Raw genomic sequence first — 24,026 nt, forward strand, 5'->3', positions numbered from 1 at the left:
AGTGTTTTCTACTTTTTAATAAACTTCAGCACGCACAAAGAAATATGTGTCTGCATTACTCCAGACATGTGGAATAATCTGTTTCTCAAGAAAGTTATAGAATGAATAATTGCACACTGATAACAAGGAGACTGTGTACTTACTGCCTTAGTTTGGATATGTGCTTTCATAAGGCTGTGAGAGCATGGTCTTAATACAGGATCATTTTCTTTTTCCTAATGAATTTTTGCTAAAAGAGTTTTCAGCAGGTCATAGCTGACAGGCTTTGGTTATCATTTTTAGTTCATTCATCCTCACACTTCTCCCTGGCCATAATTAAACTAAGACAGTGGAGGAAAGTCACACTAAAGAATATGGGTGAGAAACTAAATCAAGGTTTGTCTTCAGCCTAACAATGACCATGTTCTTCTCCTGCAGACGGACAAGGTTGGAAAGGCTTTTAAGTACCTGGAAGCCGTCTTGTCCTTCATCGAGTGTGGAATTGCTACAGAGTCTGAAAGCCAGGCATCCAAGTCAGCTTACTCTGTCTACTCAGAAACTGTAGATCTCATTAAGTAAGTGCCGAGTCATTGTGCTTTCCTCTTAAATACTTTTCTTTCCTCACCTTTATTGTTTTAATCCATTTGAACCTTAGTGTGAAGATGGCTCAATAAAGGGGAGCCTTAAAAAAGTTATTGGTCTAAGAACTAGTTTTTGTCCTGAAGTTGCGTTCTAGATGAAGTGGTAGCACAGAATAACTGGGTCCAACTGCATCATTTTGCTAAGTGCGCCAAGAAGTGCCAAAGCTTTCAGGGAGGTTGGTTTTTCCAGTTTAGCTTTCTTATCAGGTGCCCTCTCCTCTCAGTTTAAGCCTCTACTTTGTTTACTTACCTACATTTCAACAGGTGACTCAGTAAGGACACAACTTTACTTGGTTTCAAGAGGTAGACAAGCCATGCAAGAGACGTGTCCTCACCTAGTTTTCTCAATGGCCTGGATTGTTGCTCTAAAGCCTCGGGGTTTTTTATTTTTTTCCTGTGATGCTCTCATCTCTTCTTCAGGAAAAGTCAATATAAAATGGAAACAAGCATATTAAGTTGTATTTGTGTCTGCCTTTGTTTAAAACCTGATGTACTTTTATGTTTTCCTATAGATTCATAATGTCATTAAAATCCTTCTCAGATGCCACAGCTCCAACACAAGAGAAAATATTTGCTGTTTTATGGTGTGTATTTTCCTTTGTCTAAATAGTACTAAATTTGTTTTTGCATCTGTTGATGTTACAAAAAGATTTTGAAATTTGTTTTCTTAATGTGAAAATTACGAAAAGCAAGTCAGTACTTTGGTCAAAAGGTTAATCCCCCACTGATAGTAATTCTTACAAAATGGTATCTGCTGCCATTTTTCTGATGGCTTGGTAAATGCTTTGGTCTTGTGATATAAATTATATCCTTGTGTTTTCTACCAGCATTTACTTTTGGGATAGTATGAACAGAGCAGTAAGATACTTTACATACTAACTCACACTGGTGAGGAAAACCCAGTGTGTTCATCAGGCTATAAAAGGTTAGATGGCTGCTTTTCTGTAGTATGATAGTCACGTGCAGTTTCACTTCTGTCTTTGTTCATAGCATGCGTTGCCAGTCCATTTTGAACATGGCGATGTTTCGTTGTAAAAAAGACATAGCAATAAAGTATTCTCGTACTCTTAATAAACACTTCGAGAGTTCTTCCAAAGTCGCCCAGGCACCTTCTCCATGCATTGCAAGGTAACTCTAAGTCTAATATAAATAATTTTCAAAATTGAGTCATTTCTTTATTTACTTCTTGCTTTTGCAACCATTTGTATGCTTACATATGTCACTTTGCCTTTTCAAAAATTGTTGGCTTCATCTGTTTGCTGATTGCTCCTAAATTTAAATTATTAGCATATTTCTACGTTTTTGAGAAATAGTTATAAATCAAGGTTTTTGCTGATTGGAAAACATAAAAAGGTAATTGCAAAGAATACAGAATTGAAATTTTTGAGCTTTGAGGTTTTTGTTTGTTTGTTTGTTTTTTGAGACAGAGTCTTGCTCTGTCTCCCAGGCTGGAATGCAGTGCTGCAATCTTGGCTCACTGCAACCTCCACCTCCCAGGCTCAAGCGATTCTCCTGCCTCAGCCTCCCGAGTAGCTGGGATTACAGGCCTGCGCCACCACCATGCCCAGCTAATTTTTGTATTTTTAGTAGAGAGGGGGTTTCACCACATTGGCCAGATTGGTATCGAACTTGTCACCTCAAATGATCTGCCTGCCTTGGCCTCCCAAAGTGCGGGGATGCCACAGGCATGAGCCACCGCACCTGGCCGAGCTTTGGGGATCTTTAGATAAGCCTAAGAACACAAAACAAGAGGCAGAGCCAACAGAACCAGAGCCAGAGTCCTTTCTCTCTCTGTATGTGTGACATAGCTTCTTGGCATTTCAGTAAACAAGAAATTTCCAGAGCCATATGCCACACCAGTAATACTAAGAATGAAAATGATTATCTTTAGCAAAATTCTTTTCCCCATTTTGTGAAGTAAAATTGTTCATGTATGCTGTAAGTTATTAGAGGAAAAAAAAAAAAAAGAATCCTTGTACAAGTGTTTTTCAAATGAAGCTGGAATTTTCTTCCCTGTAGTCCTTGCCTAGTATTTGTTAATTTGGTCATACTCCTTGTGAAGTTCCTAGTTCTGATAAGTTTTGCTATTTTAAGAATATCACTTACATGACTGCCCTATTTCTAGCACATTCAAAAGAAGAGACTCCCATATGGCCTCTCTTAAAAAAGAAAGTCCTGATTAAGAAGTAACTTCATATTACCTCTGAAGATTTTCATGGCTGCTGCATCTGAGATATTATTCTAAGCTAATAGATTGTCAATCACATTATTTTACATAACTCCTTCAGTCATTTGTCCATCCAGTATATACTGAGCACCTTCTTCATACCAAGCCTTGTTTTAGGTACTGGGGATACAGCAGACAAGAACCACTGCCCTCATGGAGCTTTCATTCTACTCCTTGCAAATGTACATTCTGCTAGGTCCGTGCAGCCCAAACGGCAGGTGTAACATCATGAGGCTACTGCTGCTGAGCCATCTTTCCATTTTATATTCATGAACTCTTTTTTATTTAATCCACATTGAGTCACATGTTAACTTGCAGGTCCAGATATTCAGCCAAGAGTGGAGTAGAGAGGAGATAGAGTCTTCTGATGAAGTATTTATCAGGAGCCTACTTTTAGCACCTATTGTGCTAAGTGCTAGTAATGCAAAAATTAATAAGACATTATTTCTGCTGTGGCCCAGGAAAAGGAATAAACAGTAGATAAATGTAAGAAAAGAGAGATGTTCAAGTGGTGGCAGAAAGGAAGCTGTGATGTATCCAGGGTATCCACAGTGTCTAAAAGAATACATGGTACAGAGCAGGTGCTCAGTGTTTACTGAGTGGATGAAAGGATGAAATACAGGTGGGTGCACACACATACATACATATGCATACATTACATACATAGAGTATTGTCTTACTAGGAGATTCCAGGCAGAGGAAGTAGACTATGCGAATGGCATGGGAAAAGCATATTTGGAATACAGATTAGCCCAGCAGGTTGTCTTGTTGACCTTGTAGGAGTGACTTTAGTAGTGGTTATCATTTTGGCAGGTGTGTGGTGAAGCTTTGTGTCTTGGACTGTAGTTCCAGACACGTAAATCTGTGATCCAGGGGTCTACTGGTGACTGACTGACCAGTTATCTCTTCTCTTCCGCCTCCCAGAAGCACAGGCACACCATCCCCTCTTTCCCCAATGCCTTCTCCTGCCAGCTCCGTAGGGTCCCAGTCAAGTGCTGGCAGTGTGGGGAGCAGTGGGGTGGCTGCCACTATCAGCACCCCAGTCACCATCCAGAATATGACATCTTCCTATGTCACCATCACGTCCCATGTTCTTACTGCCTTTGACCTTTGGGAACAGGCCGAGGCCCTCACAAGGAAGAATAAAGGTAAATAAATGGCTTTGTGGTGGTAATTACTGGGGTGTTTGGATTGGGAGGAAAAAACATTGGTTTATATTTTAAGTTCAGTTTCTTGGAGAAAAGGAAATGTGTAGCTGTTTTACTTTAATTATATTTTCTCCATTCTGCCTCAAAACCTAGTTGCAATTATTCCTTGAGCACTGTGGCATGGAGCTGAATTTCTATGGCTAGATCTTAGCAAAACCAAAATAGAAGTGGCTTTAGCACCTTGCCCCTTCTGAAATTCTGCTGTCATTATTTCAGCCTGAGCTGAAATGCTAGCTGAAAGGCAAGGCAAATGAAGAAGAGTTGTCACTGGCTGTTCCTAGGCTCAGCACATTGGAGATACAAAGTAGCATAACCCAAATACTGAGGTTATTGTTTGTTTTTAGTATATGTTAAGAAAGATAGTAGCTATAGTACGAGAGATACAGCATAGTAAACATTATTGAGACTTGTTTGGGGAAGAAGACCCTTGGAGAAATGCAAGGTTCAGGAGAGTTGGAGGAGCCAGCTGGCTGTAATCACTTACTTTCGACATAGCCTCTTAGGGCCTTATCTGTCTTATCAAACTGATAATGCTTTTAACTTTTTTTTTTTTCATTAATGCATCCTTTGAGGCAAAGGTATAAATTTGATGTTTTCCAAGTGCCAGCCATTGTGCTAAGCATTATGGATTCATCTCTAAAGCAAACCTGGTTTGTAGTCTAGTGGAGAATTAGCAAGCAATCACAGTAGATTGTGATTTTTTTGCTGTGATAAAGTGCAGAATATTGTGGGGACGTACCTTCTGGAACCTTGAATTTTTGTTTCCATTTTAATTTTTGTGTGTGCTTGTGTATTTACTTGTTTTTTTAATGTTTTGTTTTGTTTTTGCAGAATTCTTTGCTCGGCTCAGCACAAATGTGTGCACCTTGGCCCTCAACAGCAGTTTGGTGGACCTGGTGCACTATACACGACAGGGTTTTCAGCAGCTACAAGAATTAACCAAAACACCTTAATGGAGCCCCAGGTTGATTCAATGCCTTGGGAACTATTTTTGCACATTGGAAGCCTCAAAAACAGTCCAGACATTTGTTTCATCAGGACACCAAACTCTAAAACAGAAGCACGAGATGGCCAGGACATTTGTCCACTTAAACTCTCAACAACGGTGTGATCATTGGTTGGACACTATGGTTATGCAGAAGCAGAGATGAGGAGGCTGGCCCCAGAGATGATCTTGCCCTTCCAAACTAAAGGACAGAAGTGCAATGTAGCTTAAATGGGTGTATGAATGGTCTAGAAACATTTCTTGTTTTTTTTTTAACCAGCAGGATACAAGTTGCAAATGAAATGAGGAAGAAACAGTTTCAACTCTGAAAGTGAATTTCACATCATCTCAGTAGCCACACTAGTCCATTCCCAGAAGGAAATTTTTTTTTAACAATGACTTTTGGTGAAGGGTTTTGTGGATGATTATTTTTCTTTTGAGTTTTGGGAGAAATGTTTAATAACTTCTAATGGCCATCTGTAAACCATACGTAATGAAGGACTCCACTGTGCTCCACTTTCTGCCAGTGAACAGTGGCTTGATAATACCAAGTATTGTTGTAATTTATAAAGTTGAAGGCAACCCCTGCTCCTGCCGCCCCCCATCTCCCCATTGCCTAGAGGGCTGCACATTGACCCCAGCTCTGACTTCTCATTACTGTGCTGAAAGTCAGCCCACATCGGAGCGGCGAGGAGGAGCCACAGTACATGGGGTGTCGCCTCGAGGTCTGCACAGGAGGACTTGGCGCTGCCATTTCCTACCCTTGCCATTTCCCACCCCTGCTTCAGTGAAAGGGACTCTCTAACAGGGCAGTCACTGTTGACTCTATTCTGAATTTCCTACCTTGGGGAAGAAGGGAACCAACATTTATACCTGACCAGATGGCTAAAGTGCTTTTAAAGTTTTGTTTAAGTAGAGCTGGAATTTGAGGTGCTGATCTGTGGTCTACAGTTATGTGGTAACTCACGTTGTCCAACCAACTCAGAGTTTCGTCAGTGAACAAGAAAAATGAAATCTGCTTCTTAGAGAGGCTATATTTTTCTGCTACAAATTATTTTATATTTATAGCAAAACTAGACTTTCAGAGTCCTTGATTGTCTAGGGGAAGTTAACTCCCTGAGAGGATGTAGAGATTTGGGGTGGTTAATTAGACTTTTGAAAAACTTGTCACCACATGCCTTCACTCCAGAGTGTTCTCAGCTAGATTTGATTTGGTTGAGGAGGAACTGTGGCCCTCCGTAAGTTATTGCCATAGTGTATACATTAAACCAAGTCCATTTTGAATGACCTAAAATGAAATAATCAGAAATCTCATGTGCCCATAAGCAGATTTTTCTTTTTCATTGAAACTTTAAAGGTTATTATTGGAAACATTACTTTGAGTGCAGTGTTTTTAAAAGGCAATTCTTTTTTATCCCTTTTAGAAGTAGAATTTGCACACTTACTACAATTGAGGAGTGTCATCTCTATAACTATTTTTTCTCCGCCTTTGTCCCATTCTGCCCCCTACATGTTTCCTACCAAGCATGTTTCACATTTTCCTACTAGTGGAGGAGGGAGAACCATATTTATTTATAATGAAGACATCTAAGATCCCTATGATGAATGCAGGAACTCTCTTGGTAGTTTGTAAATACACAAAGGGATGTGTCTAGGGATGGGAGCGATGCTTATCTCTCAGTGTGAGTGGTCTGTGTGAGGCTGTTCCGTCAGTTTCTTCTCCAGACTGTTCTTTGGTTGTCACTAAGTCAGAGGTCTGGTCCCTCATGTTTAGGTGAAAGCCAGAGAATGACAGCTGTAGTCATATCTGAGCATAAGACCTTGATGTGTGATTCCTGATGACCGGTTTCATTTATTCATGTTATAAAGCAAAGCCCTGGTCCTTTTTAAACTGCTAGTTTTAAAAACCTGTGTTAAATGAACAGTAATTGCCTGGTAGGTTTTCTGTGTTTGTAGCATTGTGTGTCCATCTGTTATATGTAAGGGACGAGGCACCAGAATCAGGCTTTATTTCGATATTGAAGATGTTATTTAACATCTCTCTTTTTTCCTTACTCCCTTAGCCATCCCTTCCCCCTTTGCCCCACCATTCCCTAGAACAAGCCACCTGTCAATTGTGAAGGGTTGTGTTCTTTATGGCAGGTCCTGTCTATGCAGATTGTGCCAGAGCATGTGCGTGTTCTGTTGGCAAGCCACAGTGCTCCCTTGACTGAAGACATTTCCAAGTAGATTTCTCAGCCAGCTCTAAAACAGATTGCTTTTTCAGTGGCCTTACTCTTTGTGGGTTTTTTTTTTTTTTTTCTGAACTAGATATAAAGATTTTATTTGTCCTTTGAAAAAGTAACAAATGTGCATAGATCAATTTGTACTACTTTGGTCATTGGATATTTCTGATCCTTATTGCATTGTACCTAAAAGAGAGTAACTAATGGTAACCTTTTTAATAGAGTATGTGAAAGGTAGTGGCTGATGAATCCTTAATGTTCATAGGGTCTTTTTGCTGTTACAGTTGTATATAGAAGTCTAAAGGATTTTTAAAATCATTTGCACTTTTTCACTGCATGCTTACAATTCCCAAAGGCAAAATCTGTACTGAGGTAGATCATTTGAAAGGGCTAGATTATAAAATTAAGCCTTAGAATATGCAAAGTTCTCATAACAATAATAGTACACACTTCACGGTAAGACAAATGCAAATCATCTTAAGGAGTGAAAATAGAGTGTAAATCTTGCCTTTGGCACTACAAGGTGTGTGTGTGTGTGTGTGTTTGTGTGTGTCTTTAGTAGGAAATGGAAGAACACTGTTTTATTTTTAAAAGTGTTTAATGTTTCTGTCCTTTCTGTGAATTATTGAATTTAAGAGCCCTGCTAAATAATGAAAAAACACTTTACTAAAATCTATCGAATGATACTGGGTTCGGATTGTGAAAACATTGGCCACCTAGTAGCAGCGGTGAGGAGTGGGAGGGCCCAGCAAGCATTTATCAGAAATAGAATCACAATAGGAGGAGAATTTGACTGTCTGATATTATGATTTGATCACAATACTGAATGGGAAAAGCATCTAATATTTTGTAACAAAAAGACCTTCATATTATCTGTTTTGACCAAAATGTGTAGCTATTTCCCTTAGACAGATTGGACCACACTTATCTCCCTTGTCCTGTATCCTTTAATTTCAGGTCTCAGGATGTTTAGAAAGCTAAAACCCCCTACCCCTTTCTGGCTGAAAACTTGCCTTATTTGGTATCTTACACATTAATGTTACTAGCATCAGGAGCTTACTGTTCTGATTCATCTTCAGTAATTTTTAGACGCAAAAGAAAGCCATTGTGTCCTCTACAATTAACACAACTGTTATCTCTGATACACAAAGGGATATAAATACATACACTTAAATAGAGAAAAATAGGTTGGTTGAATTGTGCCTTTGACTGAACCGAGTTTTTAAATACTGCTGTGTTTGTTTCGCCGTGGCTTCAGGGATGATACATGGCTCTTGCCACCTTTTACTCCTCTGCTTTAGGAAGTTTGAGTTGTATTTGTGCATCTTAAAGTAGATTGAGACTTGAGGCTGGGCTTTCGGGTTTTGTTTTGTTTTTTTTAATGTACTTAAGCCTGCTTGCTTCCTACCACAGATTCTTTATTTTCCCAAACACTACAAAAAACTTGTAAAACTTTGCCATTTCATCTGTTTACACTCTTTGCCACTGATTAGCAGTATTTAAATCTTGCAGGAATATTTTGTGCTTCCTTTAGAAACACAAGAGTATAGATTTTTCTCACTGAAAAGTGAGAGTTACACATTGCAGCCATGAAGGGATGCTAGGATCAGTTATGGCAGTACCTTTTTTCCCCTCCTGTTCCTGAGCCAGTTGCCTCTTTTGTTTTGGGTCCCACTTAGGATTAATGGATGTAAGGTATTTTTCTGTGCCTTTATTTTGTGTCATTCTATTGGAAGGAGGTGTAATGGCAGAATAGCATAGTGTTGGGGGTTTTCCTTCAAACACTGCAAGTGGTATTGCCACCATGTGAACCTCAAATATGCAATCCAGTTGTGTTGGTTTCTTGGCGACTTGGAGTGTTCATCTCTTCGTGAATTGTGAGCAGTGACCATGTTCTTCAGTTCTTAATTATGGTGAGTTGACAAATACCAACTACTGCTTTTCTTTAGGTGGCTATTAATTTCTTATTGTCAGGAGGAAATGACACTATATTCTGTTCCACTGAGCGTCAGAGATCAGCAGGCACTGTACTGGGTAGAGAAGTGCCTATACTTCTCTACCTAAGAGGGCAGGAGGGAAACCCTACAGCTCCTTGTGAGCCTATATATTAGTATATCGGCCTAGAGAGGACAAGGGAATAAGACCACTCATAGTGAGGCTGGCCAAGCTGCACTGGTCGGACCAGGCAGTGGCTGACCTAAGGAGGACAACTTGCTTTGCTTAAAAGTAGATTTTTTAAGCAATGCTTAACACAGGCAGTATTAACTTCACCTTTGTTGAGGCCATCAACGTGTATTGTTAAAATTACTGCATATCCCCCCCAGATATCAAGTATACACTGTTCATGTTGGGGTTGTGTGTGTCTGTGTGTATATGTGTGTGTGTATGTATGCGCACGCATGTGTCCCAAATCTTGTTTTTTTTTTTCTGAATGTGATCATGTTTTGGATGATACCTGAGCAGGGTTGCCTTTTTTTTATTTATTACCATTATATATTATATTATATATTTTTTGCTTTCTTGTAACTTTGGAGGAAAGTCAAATCTTGGTATTAAAATTGTTTTAAAAAGGAGTAAATTTTCCAGTTGATAAATGAAAATCACTGGTCTATCTTTAAAATAATAAGTTTTTCTTTAATTACTGTGGAATAACGTGCCAGCTGTCATCAACACAATGATTTTGTACATAGGGTAGGGAAGCAGTGATGCTCTCAATGGGAAGATGTGCAACACAAATTAAGGGGAACTCCATGTATTTTACCTACTTCAGCAATGGAACTGCAACTTGGGGCTTTGTGAATAAAATTTAGCTGCCTTGTATAGTCGTTTGAAAGAGAATATGTGATCTGTGAGAGAATTATAGTTTTTTTTAGAAGAAAAATCTGCAAAAGATCTTTCCAAAGACAATGTGCCACAGATCTTTTGTTCCCTGTAATAAGGATTAATTGCTGTTTAAACAAAAATGTAATTGTTCATCTTTAAATTCTTTCCTTTTCATAAGAGGATCAAGCTGTAAAAAAACAAAAAAACTAATAAAAATTTCGAGAAATCATTGGGTTTGAATCTATGCTTTCCCTTTACCTGAATACAGTAATTCTTAATACCATTATGTGAAATTGCCATCTATAGCCAAGGAGTTTCATGTGAGCAATGTGCCCTTATTCACAATATTTATTGCTGGAATGGAGAAAGAACTGTTCAGAAGGCAGCTTATCCTTCTGTTCAGTTGATCTCGCTAAGATCATAATCAGACACAAATTGGCCTAACATCACTAGTGTGGCTTCTTATCCTAACATCAACTGGAGGGTGTAGCAGTGACCAAATTTGCCTATTTATTTCCAAATTTGCTGGGTAGACAGGATTGTAGAATGTTGGTATTGAAAGGGATCTAAAAGTTATCTGGGCTTTTCACCCTTTGCCACCGTTAAAGAAAAAATCCTCTTTGATTTCATGAAATGGGAAAGGACCTGGGTGCTGAAATCTGACTTCCTTGTGTTTGAATCTGATTTTCTGGTTTGCTAATTAGGTGACCCTTGGTCAGATTAACCTCTGCATTTCTCTTTTACAACTGTTGAAATGGTATCCACCCAGTAAGATTGCAAGGATCACGTTAGATGATGTATTGAGATTGCTTAGCATGGTATGTGGCATTATGTAATCACTCAGAAACCAGTGGCTATTTCATTTCCTCCCCTTACTGCACTGCCATATCCCAGCTGCTGACCCTCCAGCCGGAACACTCACTGCCTTCCTCTTCCTTTTTAATTTTTTGTCCTTCCAAATGTTAGATCAGTCTCCACTCGTACTAGTCCTAGTGAACAAACATGGACCCATCCCCTGTAAATTCAAAGTTGAAAAGTCAACAATAACTGTTGTACAATCATGCAATAGCAAGTGTGGGGAAAGGGAGTGTTTTAGATCTGATGAGAAAAACTACAGGGAAAAGAATCATCTAATTTGAACTAGGGCTTGAAAAATGGGTCTCAGTCGTCAAGTCTCTTCTGGGTGTTTAACCTTTTTCACCAAAACTCCATGTCATATCTTGTATAACTTAGTAGTAGTCCAGGTATGGTTGTGCCAATTTAACACCCTTGTTAATTGTTTATAATCTGGGGATATTATAAAGAATGTTTCCATGACCATCCCTGGAATGAAATATTTGGGGAAATTCAAATATTTTGAATTTGGGATATTTATTTGGAATTCCAAGAAGTGGATTATATAGTGAAAACATTCATTTTTCTTCCTTTTTTTGGGAAAATATTCAAGCATATCCTGAAAAAATAAATAATACTATGTATACATGTATACCTACCACCTAGATTCAACAATTAACATTTTACCATATTTTTTATGTAAATGTGTAGGTGTGTACACTTAGGCTGAATAGTGAGTTGCAGACATATTTCACACTTAAAAGTTGCAGCATGCATCTGTCAGGACACTTTCCAAAGTAGTCACAATACCATTATAGCATCTAAAGACATTTCTCAATGCTTAATGTTCAGTCCATATTCAAATTTCTGTAGCTGCCTTCAAACTTACCTTTTTGAACATGGCTTCAACTGTTTCATGCATTACATTTAGTGGTTATGTCTCTTTAGTCTTGAGAACAATCCTTCCTTCACCCACCCCAAACTTTTTTGAGACAGGCTGTCACCCAGGCTGGAGTGCAGTAGCACAATCATAGCTCACTCTAGCACTCAGTCGATCCTCCCACCTCCGCCTCCTGAGTAGTGGGGACTACAGGCGCATGCCATCAGGCCCAGCTAATTTTTGTGTTCTTTATAGAGACACTTTCACCATGTTGTCCAGGTTGGTCTTGAACTCCTGGGCTCAAGTGATCTACCCTGCCTAGGCCTCCCAAAATGCTGGGATTACAGGTGTCAGCCACCACGCCCAGCCACCCCCACCTTTTTTTAATGTCCCCCATCCTCAATTTGTCTGGTTCCCCCAAATGTTCATTAATTCATTCATCTCCTGTCTTTCCTATAAACTACAAGTTCAGTCTAGTGGTGTGATTATATTTGGCAAGAATCCTTCACAGGTGATTCTGTGGGCTTCATACTGGATCACGTCAGGAGGTAACTAAAATGGTTTTTATGTGTGATAATAAATTTGAGTCTTTGGTTAAGATATGATCACCAGAACTCTCCTTTATAAATAAGATCTTTTCCCTATCCCCACAACCTTTCACTTAAGTGATTTTATTACAGCACGCATTGATGATCCTTGCTAAAAAGATTACTTCATTGGGAGTTAAAGAATGGGAAGAGTGTATTTTACAGGCTCTTGTTATTGTCAGATTACCCATAGAAAAGTTTTATCGGCTGGGCGTGGTGGCTCACGCCTGTAATCACAGCACTTTGGGAGGCCAAGGCAGGCGGATCACAAGGTCAGGAGATCGAGACCATCCTGGCTAACACGGTGAAACCCCATCTCTACTAAAGATACAAAAAAAAATTAGCCAGGCGTGGTGGCAGGCGCCTGTAGTCCCTGCTACTCGGGAGGTTGAGGCAGGAGAATGGCGTGAACCTGGGAGGCAGAGCTTGCAGTGAGCCGAGATGGCGCCACGGCACTCCAGCCTGGGTGACAGAGTGAGACTCCGTCTCAAAAAAAAAAAAGTTTTATCACGTTTTCAGAGTATCTATTTTCCTAATCCTTTATCTAACCTGGGTATTATGTTGGAAAAGGGGAAGGAGAAAAGTCACCGAACTTGATAGGTGGCAAATGGTGTCCCTGGTGTGTTTTATTCCATGATAGAGTATTTTTCCCTCACATTAAGCTGCCATTTGCAGTGCATGGGTTATGTGACTAGTATTCTAGACCCAGTTCAAACGCCCATCTTAGTAGATGGGGGGAAAGCCGTTTTCACCAGTTATATAGATTGAGTTCACCACTCGGAAGGGTTCTGCTAACAAGGGGATGCTGAGCAGTAAAGAAAAGATGATCCACCAGGCTGAAAAATGCATCTTTTTCCTTTTGATTTATGTATTTGGAGGATATTAACCTTTTGTTAAGTATTTCTCTCCAAATAATTAAATTTATTATGCTGGGCTTTAAAAAAAAATTTAAGTCGGCAGTGTCCTTGCCGACTTTTGATGTCTCCATAAGGTGCATACAGACTATTTCCCAGATGCTGTACAAGGCAGTTTTACTATCACTGAATACTGGCAACTACTCTGTGAGGTTAAAGTGGTAATCTCCCTTTGTGTTCTTTTATTCGCAAGTATCTAGGCACTTTTGGAGCCTGCATTATTTGAATAGGTACTGGCTCACTATTTGCCAGGGTTGTTAGGAATGTAAATTGTCACAATCCAGGCTACTTTTACGTAAGTCATCTAGGTGGTGCTTAGAACCCTCAAATCCATTCCAAATAACTTTGAAGCCCAATGTGTCTTTACCAGAATATAATCGGAGGTTTATCTGCTGTTACTTTGGTAGTGATTAGATAATTGTACTGTCTAGTCTGTTTTGTCTAAGGAATAGGACTCTTTCAGCGTTTGTGGTTTTCCAGTAGACCACACTCAGCTGAAAGCAAGACTGTACTGAGACACCAAGGCTCTGATAATAAGGGCCTTTGCCTTTCCAACAGACTGAGGGCAGGCCTTGAAATACTCTTTGAACACACAATTCTATTTTAGCTTTAAAAAGACCATGTGCCTCCCCTGGATAAGTGCTTTAAATCACCCTTCTCTATTATGGAGGCCCAGTCCTAACATCTCATTTACCTTATTTCATGTGTAGGAGGAAGAAACAATTATGGGTTCTGATATCTTCACTGCTAACTATTCCTATAAATTATCCTCTAAGAAACACTACCAACCCCTTCTCAAGAAAGGTGCATGAGCACATATTTTCTTAGGAATACTCACACTACTGGATGTGGAAAACCAGTCGTGCTCAACTGAATGAACTATAGAAAAATGCCTTTAGTTTTCCATCTTTGAACTACAATCTTCGAAGCAACTCCTTGTGCAAGTAAAACTTGGTACCCAGGACTGCAACTGAGGAATTCACAATCTCAAGGGAAGAAGCAAGTGATCCTGGTAGAGTGGTTTTAAAGAGCTTCCCAAGCTTACATATACACGAGAATGTAATTTTTCCATCCTATTTTTAAGCTGATTTACAAATAGACTAGTAAAACAAATTACAGTTAGCCTTCCATATCCATGGGTGCTGCATTGGTGGATTCAACGGAGATAGAAAATATTCAGGGTGAAAAATTCCCACGAAGTTCTAAAAGACAAAATGAATTTGCCACGTGCCGAGTACTATGTTGCATCCACGCGAATGAAGTGATGTGTAGTCATTGTATTGGGTATTGAAAGTAATGTAGAGATGATTTATAGTGTATGGGAGAATGTGCACAGGTTATATGCAAATATTGTGCCATTTTACAAAGGGACTTAAGCATCCATGGATTTTGGTATTTGTGGGGATCCTGGAACCAACCCCACACTTAACACCAAGGGACAACTATATAGAGGCATACGGAGCAAAAAGTGAAAGGGCAAGTGTACTTCCTCCCCAGATTCTACAGCTGTTAAGTTTGTGCATATCTTTCTACAACTTTTCTGTGCAGTTTTTTACACTGTGTATCAGTCCTTTTTCAATGTCCAGCATATTTTGGCTACAAAGTACCATGTAATAAGATACGCCACCATTTATTTAAACATTTTCCCATTATGGACACAAGTCACTCCTCCCCACAATATTCTGTGGTTACAACAATGTACTGAAGGAATCGTAGTACACAACATCTTTGTACATTCTTACAAGTATTCTATAGGATTAATTCCTGGAAGGGAAATGTCTGGGTCAAAGCCTAAGCTAAATTTTAAATTTTTGATGTTACAGGCCAGGTGTGGTGGCTCATATGTGTAATCCCAGCACTTTGGGAGGCTGAGGCGGGTGGATCACAAGGTCAAGAGATCAAGACCATCCTGGCCAACATGGTGAAACCCTGTCTCTACTAAAAATTAAAAAAAAAAAAAATTAGCTGGGCGTGGTGGCACGTACCTGTCGTCCCAGCTACTTGGGAGGCTGAGGCAGAAGAATCACTTTGAACCAAGGAGGTGGAGGTTGCAGTGAGCCGAGATTGCGTCATTGCACTCCAGCCTGGCGACAGAGCCAAGACTTTGTCTCAAAAAAAAAAAAAAAAAATTGATGTTACCAAACTACCTTGCCCACCAACTGCAGATGATCTTACATTTTTGCCAGTCGTGAGTGCAGTGTAAAAAACAATCTTACACTACTTTAATTGCATTTATCTGACAAATGAAGTGAACCATTTTATCACAATTTCATTGGTCATTTGTGTGACTTTATGGATTGTCTATTCCTGTACGTAGTTCGTTTTCTGAGATTGTCTTTTGCCTACTAGTTTGTAGAGTAAGAAGGTTGAACAAGGTTGATGGCCTCCAACCAACTGCGTGACTCTTCCTGAGTTTGCTCCACTGCCTACACCTCAGTAGGTATCACCTGTGAGCTGCTTACAACAGTTCCCACCTTTATCTTTCTTTTTACAAATGCTACAGGAAAAAATGATCAATCCTTGAGTGAGACTCTATGTGTGTCACCAACTCAGGATCTTTGGCATTTGAAGCTCCACTAATCTTTTTACTACTTGTCCAAGCAAATGATATTTATTCTGGATAAAGTGGAAGCTGTTTAACATTGGCAGTTTTGAAACCCACTGAATGAACATGAATTTCATCACGGATTGTCTTTATGGCCCAGAGAGATCAAATCTAAAATTGCTTGCCAAATGTCAGTCCTGAACTTAACTATAGTCTTATTAACCTGATATTTGCTTACCTTGAATGAAGGTTAAAAAGAGGAGACTGGTTTCTTGTCCTTGTGAAATTTACTCACATCCAATCAATAGTTTCAGTGATTCCTTTGTGTAAAATTACATGCTTCAGTATGTGTGTGGGCATTAAAGCATAGGTTAGGGTGCCCAGCTCCTGGATGACATGTCTCTACCCAAGTTACAGGTAACTTGAGACCTGGTGTTTTTCCATTCAACTAGCCATTGTCTCTTTCAGCCATTCCTCTTAACATAGATGTCACTATTCTAAAACTAGCACCCTGTGGACACACTGTTCAGATTATTTCAAGCTTGAGAGCAGAGCATAAGCCAGTTTATCTGACAGGTGGAGGACAGCACTCCTCTTGTACCTATGTATTTGTCTGGAATTTCCTACAGCAAAACAGAGCCAACCAGCATTTTCCCCTTTCCTACATCCATGATACATTCCCATCCCTACAGCACAACACTGACCTAAAAAAGTAAAAATGTGGAGAAGGGGAAAGAAGTATGTATGAAGCCACATGCCCTATGTACTTTCCATTGCTTGTACTTTGAAACCATCTTTCAAATTAGTCATTATGCTTTACAGATGACATGTGAGCCCAAGATAAGTACAGTCATCCGTTGGTATCCATGGGGGATTGGATCCTGGATTTTCCCCCATACCAAAATCCAAGGATGCTGAAGTCCCTGATATAAAATGGTATAGTATTTTCATATAATCTACACACATCCTCCCCTATACTTTAAGTCATCTCTAGATTACTTATAATTCCTAATAAAATGTAAATGCTATCTAAATAGTTGTTACATTGTTTAGGGAATGACAGTATAAAAGTCTGTACCTGTTCAGAACGGATGCAACACCATCCCTTTCGCCACCCCCATGCCCTCAATATTTGCAATTCACAGTGGGTTGAATCCATAGATGCAGAACCCAAGAACAGAGGGACAACTGTAATCTGTCCATGGTTAGGAAGCCAGTAAAAGGTGAAGCTCAGATGATTGATAGAGATTTGTCTGATTTCAAGTTATGAAGGGGGTTTTGCTTGTGAGAATAAACTAGTGAAAATGTGGTTTTATAAACTGCTTTAATGTAATCTGCAGCCAGAGTCTTAATACTGTTACCATTTAACCACTTTTGGATTATACTATAGACAATTAGACTGAGGTTAATAAGACTGGACTGTTAATAGGCCTTAGAGGCTTTATAAACTGGAGCTTGAGAAAGAAGTCCTAAAAATCTGCAGTTATTAGCAACTCTTCTAATGCGTCATTAGAAGCACATGGGGGATCATCCCATCCAATGCTGCTTTCTGTGTTGCCCTGTGGATTTTCTCCATTTACCAACACTAGTCAAGACACTAGTGCACCTCTAGTGACAGCTAAAATTCAGGGTTTTTTTTCCTTATTTGCATGAGGACATGTATTATTTAATAAATAAAAGTTTAATAAAACACTAAATGTTAGTGTAAGACATTTCAAGAAATGAGCATAAAGTAAATGTTTTTAAGTCATGAATAATGTAAACTAAGCTTTAATGGGTAAAATCCCAGGAAATAAGAAATGGTAACCAAAACAGGCAACAGTATAAATTCCCCCAGGGTCTTCCAAGTTTGAGAGTATAGAGGCAGAATAAAACTTTAATTCTGAAGCTAGTGACCCTGAAGTTTGAATGCCTTGGCCCTCTCACCTACCTTACACTGTCCAGGCAAAGAAGCCAACCAGAAATAAAAAACATGGCACTGAATAACCATCCTTTACCTTGCACAAGTTACGTGAATGTCTGGTACTATATTTCCTCATCTGTAAGAAAAAAGGAAGGAGTTGAAATACGATATCCTAAAGTGTATGAGATAAAGATACTGGTAATCAAATATTTCCCTGTTAAAGATGGTGTATTAAAACCTAAAAAGATACACAGAACTTATTAAAAAGACCACTGTCCTTTAAAATCATCTTGGTGGTTTCTTCACATTTATTACCACAGTTCAAAACAAATTTACAACAAAATTCTTTAAAACTGCCTTCAGGGCCCAGCATAGTGGCTCACGCCTGTAATCCCAGCACTTCGGGAGGCCGAGGTGGGCGGATCACGAGGTCAGAGGTTTGAGACCAGCCTGGCCAACATGGTGAAACCGTGTCTCTACTAAAAATACAAAAAATTAGCCACATGTGGTGGCACACACCTGTAATCCCAGCTACTCAGGAGGCTGAGGCAGGAGAATCGCTTGAACCCCGGAAGTGAAGGTTGCAGTGAGCCTAGACTGCGCTACTGCACTCCAGCCTGGGCGACAGAGCGAGGCTCTGTCTCAAAAACAACAACAACAACAACAAAAAAAAAAACTGCCTTCAGAACTATGTGCAAGCATAGGTACATCCTACTTATTTTATGGTTGCTTTTCTACAAAGAGTTAAACAATACTAACCGCATAAATAACTCATCAGACTTCTTGGCTCCAAAACACAATTGCAAAAGACAGAAGATAAAAATGTGTCCCTATTAGATAATTTCAGTATCCACCTAAGTTGTTTTCTTTGGGCAATGATGGCAGCCCCATTGGAGTAAGTTTAAAATCTCCACGTTAATTCTTTAAAAACCAGTATTCAGCCAGGCGTGGTGGCTCACACCTATAATCCCAGCACTTTGGGAGGCCGAGGCTGGCACATCACCTGAGATCAGGAGTTCGAGACCAGCCTGACCAACATGAAGAAACCCCGTCTCTACTAAAAATACAAAATTAGCCAGGTGTGGTGGCACATGCCTGTAGTCCCAGCTACTCGGGAGGGTAAGGCAGGAGAATCGCTTGAACCCAGGAGGCAGAGATTGCAGTGAGCCAAGATCGTGCCATTGCACTCCAGCCTGGGCAACAAGAGCAAAACTCCGCCTCAAACAAACAAAAAACCCCAGTATTCATAGTGTCAACATTTTATAGGTTCTGATACATGTTTAAAAATTAATTATCTTAATCCCCTTCCTCATATCCAAAGCTTACCCCCTAGACTTGGCTAAATGTTCTCTTATCCTAATCTTTATACTCCCTTATCCACCTCTAACTGATAAGTGGAGTGGACCATACTTACTAATGAGTGGAATCACTGTGTACCCAATGTCACATACACAGATGCCCTCTCCTTCCCCTTACCTCAAACTGAGTAAAGCAGTAGGTCAACCATAGGCAGTCCCATCCATCAGGCTCTGCTATTCTGTGTTCAGGCATAAAATACACACATGTATACATATGATTTTATAGACATGTCAGGACAATAAAATGCATTGTTGGGTAATTTGGAAATCTAAAGCCTAAGAGCTCAGGGAAATTTCACATGTATATATTCTCTCCACTTTCTAAAAAATAAATGACATCACCTGTGTGAGTGATAGCTTTAAAGCAAAAACTTCTTACATTAAATCATTAAATGTTTGCTTCTACTACCCTAATTTCCTGAAGCCACATCTTTTTTTACTTACCAAATACACATTCCTTAAATAAGTAAATCCCTGGCCAGGTTCCTTACTTAGCTCAAAGTTTTAACTTTTTTTTTTAGTTTTTTAATTTTTTTTTTTTTTTTAAACATGCAGTGTTCTGTCCTTTCAGCAGAGCCCTAGGAGCCTGGGGGCAGCTGAGACCTAGTCTCCTAAATTTTTACAACTCTCCATAGGCATATTTACAAGGTGCTACCTGAAAATACCAACAAGCCACCAGACACTACATTTGTGTGCAATTCATCAAGAAGAATTTATATTCATTCCACTAGTAAAAATTATTTATTCCTCTGGCTCTGATTTGAAAGGATGTAATAGGTTTGAGTAAACAATAACCATCTCTGGCCTTTTTTCCCCTTCTTTGTAGGTGTTAGCCACTCTACAGGTCTAAACCCTTGTTATACCAAAAGATCTTCGTGCATAAAGTGGATAAGATCTAAAGCACACAAATTTAGTTTTGACTATAATGTACCTCTTGGGATTATGTAAAAGCCACAGCCAACCAGCTCAGCTCCTGGGTATTATTAATAGTAGTAATGAAGTAAAACATTTTGAAACTGGACTCAAATTGTGTTCAGTGTGCTAAACCAGGCATGCTGTGAAATGAATGTAAATTTTAACAAGCCTATTCTGAGCTTTAGACTTTTCATTAGTGCCCCTTTCCCAAGTGTAATGTGCAGAATGAGCCACTAGAGGGCAACCACTTTCTTTAGGAAAAAGATGCTGTTTGAAAGCGCTGTACATTCATTTAACCACAATGACACCATGTTTCACACCCAGGAGAATAGATATAATCAAAGGAAAAGGCAATACCAAGTGTTGGAGGGGACAAGGAGCAACTGGAAATCTCATACGTTGCTGATGGAAATACATGGTACCGCCACTTGGATAACAGTTTGCAGTTTCTTAAAAAGTTAAAATCATGTTACAATAAACCCCAGCAATTCCACGTATATGAAACTACCCAAGATAAATGAAAGCATATGGTCAATTAAGATATGTTCGTGAACATTCATGGCATCACACATAATAGCCAAAAATTGGAAACAAGCCAAACAACCATTATTGGTGAATGAATAAACAAAATGTGATATATGCATATGAGGGAATACTATTCAGCTATAAAAAATTCTACACTATGGATGAAGTGAACCTCAAAAATATGCTACGTGAGAGAAGCCAGATGCAAAAGATTAAATATAGTGTGTGATTCAATTTATATGAAATACCCAGAAAAGACAAATTTATAGACAGAAGATCAGTGGCTACCTAGGGTGAAGAGAAAGGAGGGGAGGAGTGGGGACTGACTGCAGACAGGCTCATGAGAATTTCAGGGGGATGATGAAAGTGTTCCAAATCTGGATTATGATGAGGCTGGCACAATGCTACAGGTTTACTGCATCAACATGTACACTTACAGTGGGTGAATTTAATATAAATCATACTTCAATAAAGCTAACAAAAAACACACTGATTCAGTGCTGCATTAGAATAGGTACTGGGAAATGAAACAAGTGAAAGAAAGAAAACTAGAGCACTGTGTATTAGAATGTAATACAAATAGCCACTATGTCATTCGGTCCTGAGCTCTGGCTTTTCAGACAGGAAAAAAGATCACTGTTTGCAAACAGACTAGGGAAATTTAGGAATTTATGGTCAGGTAAGAATTGTATTATTTTTGGCCAAAGGCCATTACGTTTGTTACATTAAACAGAAACATTTGTTTAAAAAGAAAGGTTGTAAAGTTTCAAGCAGAAAGCAATTATTTTCTGACTCTCCATCAGTACTTTGGAGTCATATTTATGAAGGGATCTAATACACATCAATGTGCTAAGGGTCTGATGTTATATAAAATAACTAATAACTTGAGATATTCAGGGCAAAGAGAGACACTTGAAGTGACAGGCATATCCATACCAAGTAATTTACATTTCCTGAATTATCCTTTTATAAACTACTTTAAATTTACTTAAGAAACTTCAGGTATAATAATATATGGGATCAAAAGGCTCGTTCTGGCCTGTAATCCCAGCACTTTGGCAGGCTGAGGCAGGAGCATTGCTTGAGCCCAGCAGTTCATACCAGCCTGGGCAACTTAGCAAGACCTGTCTCTACAAAAACATCAAAATTAGCCGGGCATAGTGGTGCGAGACTGTAGTGCCTATTACTCAGTAGACAGAGGTGGGAGAATCACTTGAGCCTGGGAGGTCAAGGCTGCAGTGAGTCATGTTCATGTCATTGCACTCCAACCTGGGCAGCAAAGCAAGACCCTGTCTCAAAAAAAAAGAGAAAGCTCTGTTAAGGTCTATAGCAGCAATCTCCAACTTTCTTGGCACCACGGACCAGTTTTGCAGAAGACAATTCTGCCATGGACAGGGCAGGGGTGGGGATAGGTGGTTTTGAGATGAAACTATTCCACCTCAGCTCATCAGGCATTAGATTTTCATAAGGAGATTGCAACCTAGATCCCTCACATGCGCAGCTCACAATGAAGTTTGCTCCCCTATGAGAATCCAATGCTGTCATTGATCTGACAGGAGGCGGAGCTCAGGCAGTAATGCTCACTGGCCTGCTGCTCACCTCCTGCTGTGCAGCTCCGTTCCCAACAACCCACGGCCCAGTATTGATTTGAGGCCCAGGGACTGGGGCCCCCTGGTCTATGGAACGTCTTCAACACATAAATTTCAGAGGAGGCTAGTGGTACACAAGAGAAAAATTAGTGAATATCAAGACAAAACTATGTCTTTTCTTTGGCTTCTAGAATGGTAGTGGTTTGTGGGGTTATAAAAGACAAGATCATCCAAAGGGCTCTCCCATTACTATTAGTTCCTAGTTCAGTTATAAACAATATACTTTTAAAAATGCTTTACTGGGTTCTCAAGAAAGCAGGGACACTGAGAGGCCAATATAAGAGATGGAACCTGAGCAGGAGTGGTAACTAAACAGGAAAACCAAAGTTGCCCTGAGGACAAATGCCATTATGAGCACTGGGATTGAGAGACCAAGTTCTGGACCCATAGCAAAAGGAGGAGCCAAGAAGAAAGCTAAAATGCCTCAGGTCAGTTTTGTTCCCTAGCCTAGAGACACAAATGTGAAACCTTTCTGAAGGAGCACATTCCCAATTAAAGAACCTCTGGATTCTCAACAGGTTCTACTAAATATATATTTGCAAATAAAAATCACCAAACACAGGAAGAATGGCATACCATAAGGAAAAGTTCAACAGAAACAATAAACAGATTTAGACCCTCAAGGGACTTCAGGTATTGGAATTATTGGCTACAGGATATAAAGATAACTATGTATGAAATGCCCAAAGAAATAAAAAAGATAGAAACCAAAGAAACAGCAATTAGGCAAGAGAAATAAATAAAAGGCTTCCAAATTGTCGCTCTCCACTGAGAATATAATCTTACATCTAGAAAAGCCTCGACTCCGCCAAAAAAAATTGTTAGATTTGGTAAATGAATTCAGTAAAGTTGCAGGACACAAAATTAATATACAAAAATCAGTAGTATTTCTATACACCAACAATGAACTAGTGGAAAAAGAAATCAAGAAAGCAATCCTATTTACAATAGCTCCCCATAAAAATAAAATACATAGGAATAAATTTAACTGAGGAGGTGAAAGATGTCCACAGGAAAACTATAAAACACTGATGAAAGAAACCGAAGAGGTCATAAATAAATGGAAAGACATTCCATGTTTATAAATCAGAAAAATTACTATTGTGAAAATGACCATAATTCCAAAAGCAATCTACAAATTCAGTGCAATCCCTATCAAAATACCAGTGTCAGTCTTCACAGAAATAGAAAAAAAAATAGATTTCATGTGTGTCAATCTTAAAACACACATGAAAGTACAAAAGACCCTGAATAGTCCAAGCATTCCTGAGCAAAAAGAGTAATGCTGGAGGTATCCATACTACCTGACTTCAAAAGATACTATAAAACTATAGAAACCCCAACAGCATGGTACTGGCATAATAACAGACACACAGACCAATGGAACAGAAAAGAGAACCCAGAAATAAATTCACATATTTACAGTCAACTGATTTTCAACAAAGTGCCAAGAACATTCAGTAAGGAAAGGACGGTCTCTTCAATAAATAGTGCTGGGAAAACTGGATATCCATATGCAGAAGAATGAAACTAAACCCCTATCTCTTACCATATACAAAAAGCAAATCAAAATGGAGTAAAGACTTAAATGTACAACTTGAAACTATGAAACTACTAAAAGAAAACATTGAAGAAACACTTCAGGACACTGTTTTGGTCAAAGATTTTTTGGGTAGGACTTCAAAAGCACAAGAAACGAAAACAAAAATAGACAAATGGAATTACATCAAGCTAAAAAGCTTCTGCACAGCAAAGTAAACAATCAATTGAATGAGGAGACAACACACAGAATGGGAGAAAATAATGTGCAATCTCTCCATCTGACAAG

At 39.2% G+C, this 24,026-nt stretch overlaps 1 protein-coding gene across 9 annotated transcripts in view; it reads left to right on the top strand.

Moving 5' to 3' along the window:
* The window catches only part of AFF1 (ALF transcription elongation factor 1), a 204,386-nt gene extending 194,069 nt beyond the window's left edge, over positions 1 to 10,317 (top strand). For all 9 annotated transcript variants that reach the window (XM_024245831.3, XM_024245833.3, XM_063723829.1 and 6 more), the window contains 5 exons: positions 418 to 554; positions 1,133 to 1,204; positions 1,611 to 1,748; positions 3,772 to 3,995; positions 4,887 to 10,317. In XM_024245831.3, the coding sequence (XP_024101599.2) occupies positions 418 to 554; positions 1,133 to 1,204; positions 1,611 to 1,748; positions 3,772 to 3,995; positions 4,887 to 5,008 (693 nt within the window). In that variant the 3' untranslated portion in view covers positions 5,009 to 10,317. The remainder of the gene's footprint in view (positions 1 to 417; positions 555 to 1,132; positions 1,205 to 1,610; positions 1,749 to 3,771; positions 3,996 to 4,886) is intronic.
* Positions 10,318 to 24,026: the final 13,709 nt, after the last annotated feature.

Source organism: Pongo abelii, chromosome 3, assembly GCF_028885655.2.
Source record: "Pongo abelii isolate AG06213 chromosome 3, NHGRI_mPonAbe1-v2.0_pri, whole genome shotgun sequence".
Taxonomy (NCBI): domain Eukaryota; kingdom Metazoa; phylum Chordata; class Mammalia; order Primates; family Hominidae; genus Pongo; species Pongo abelii.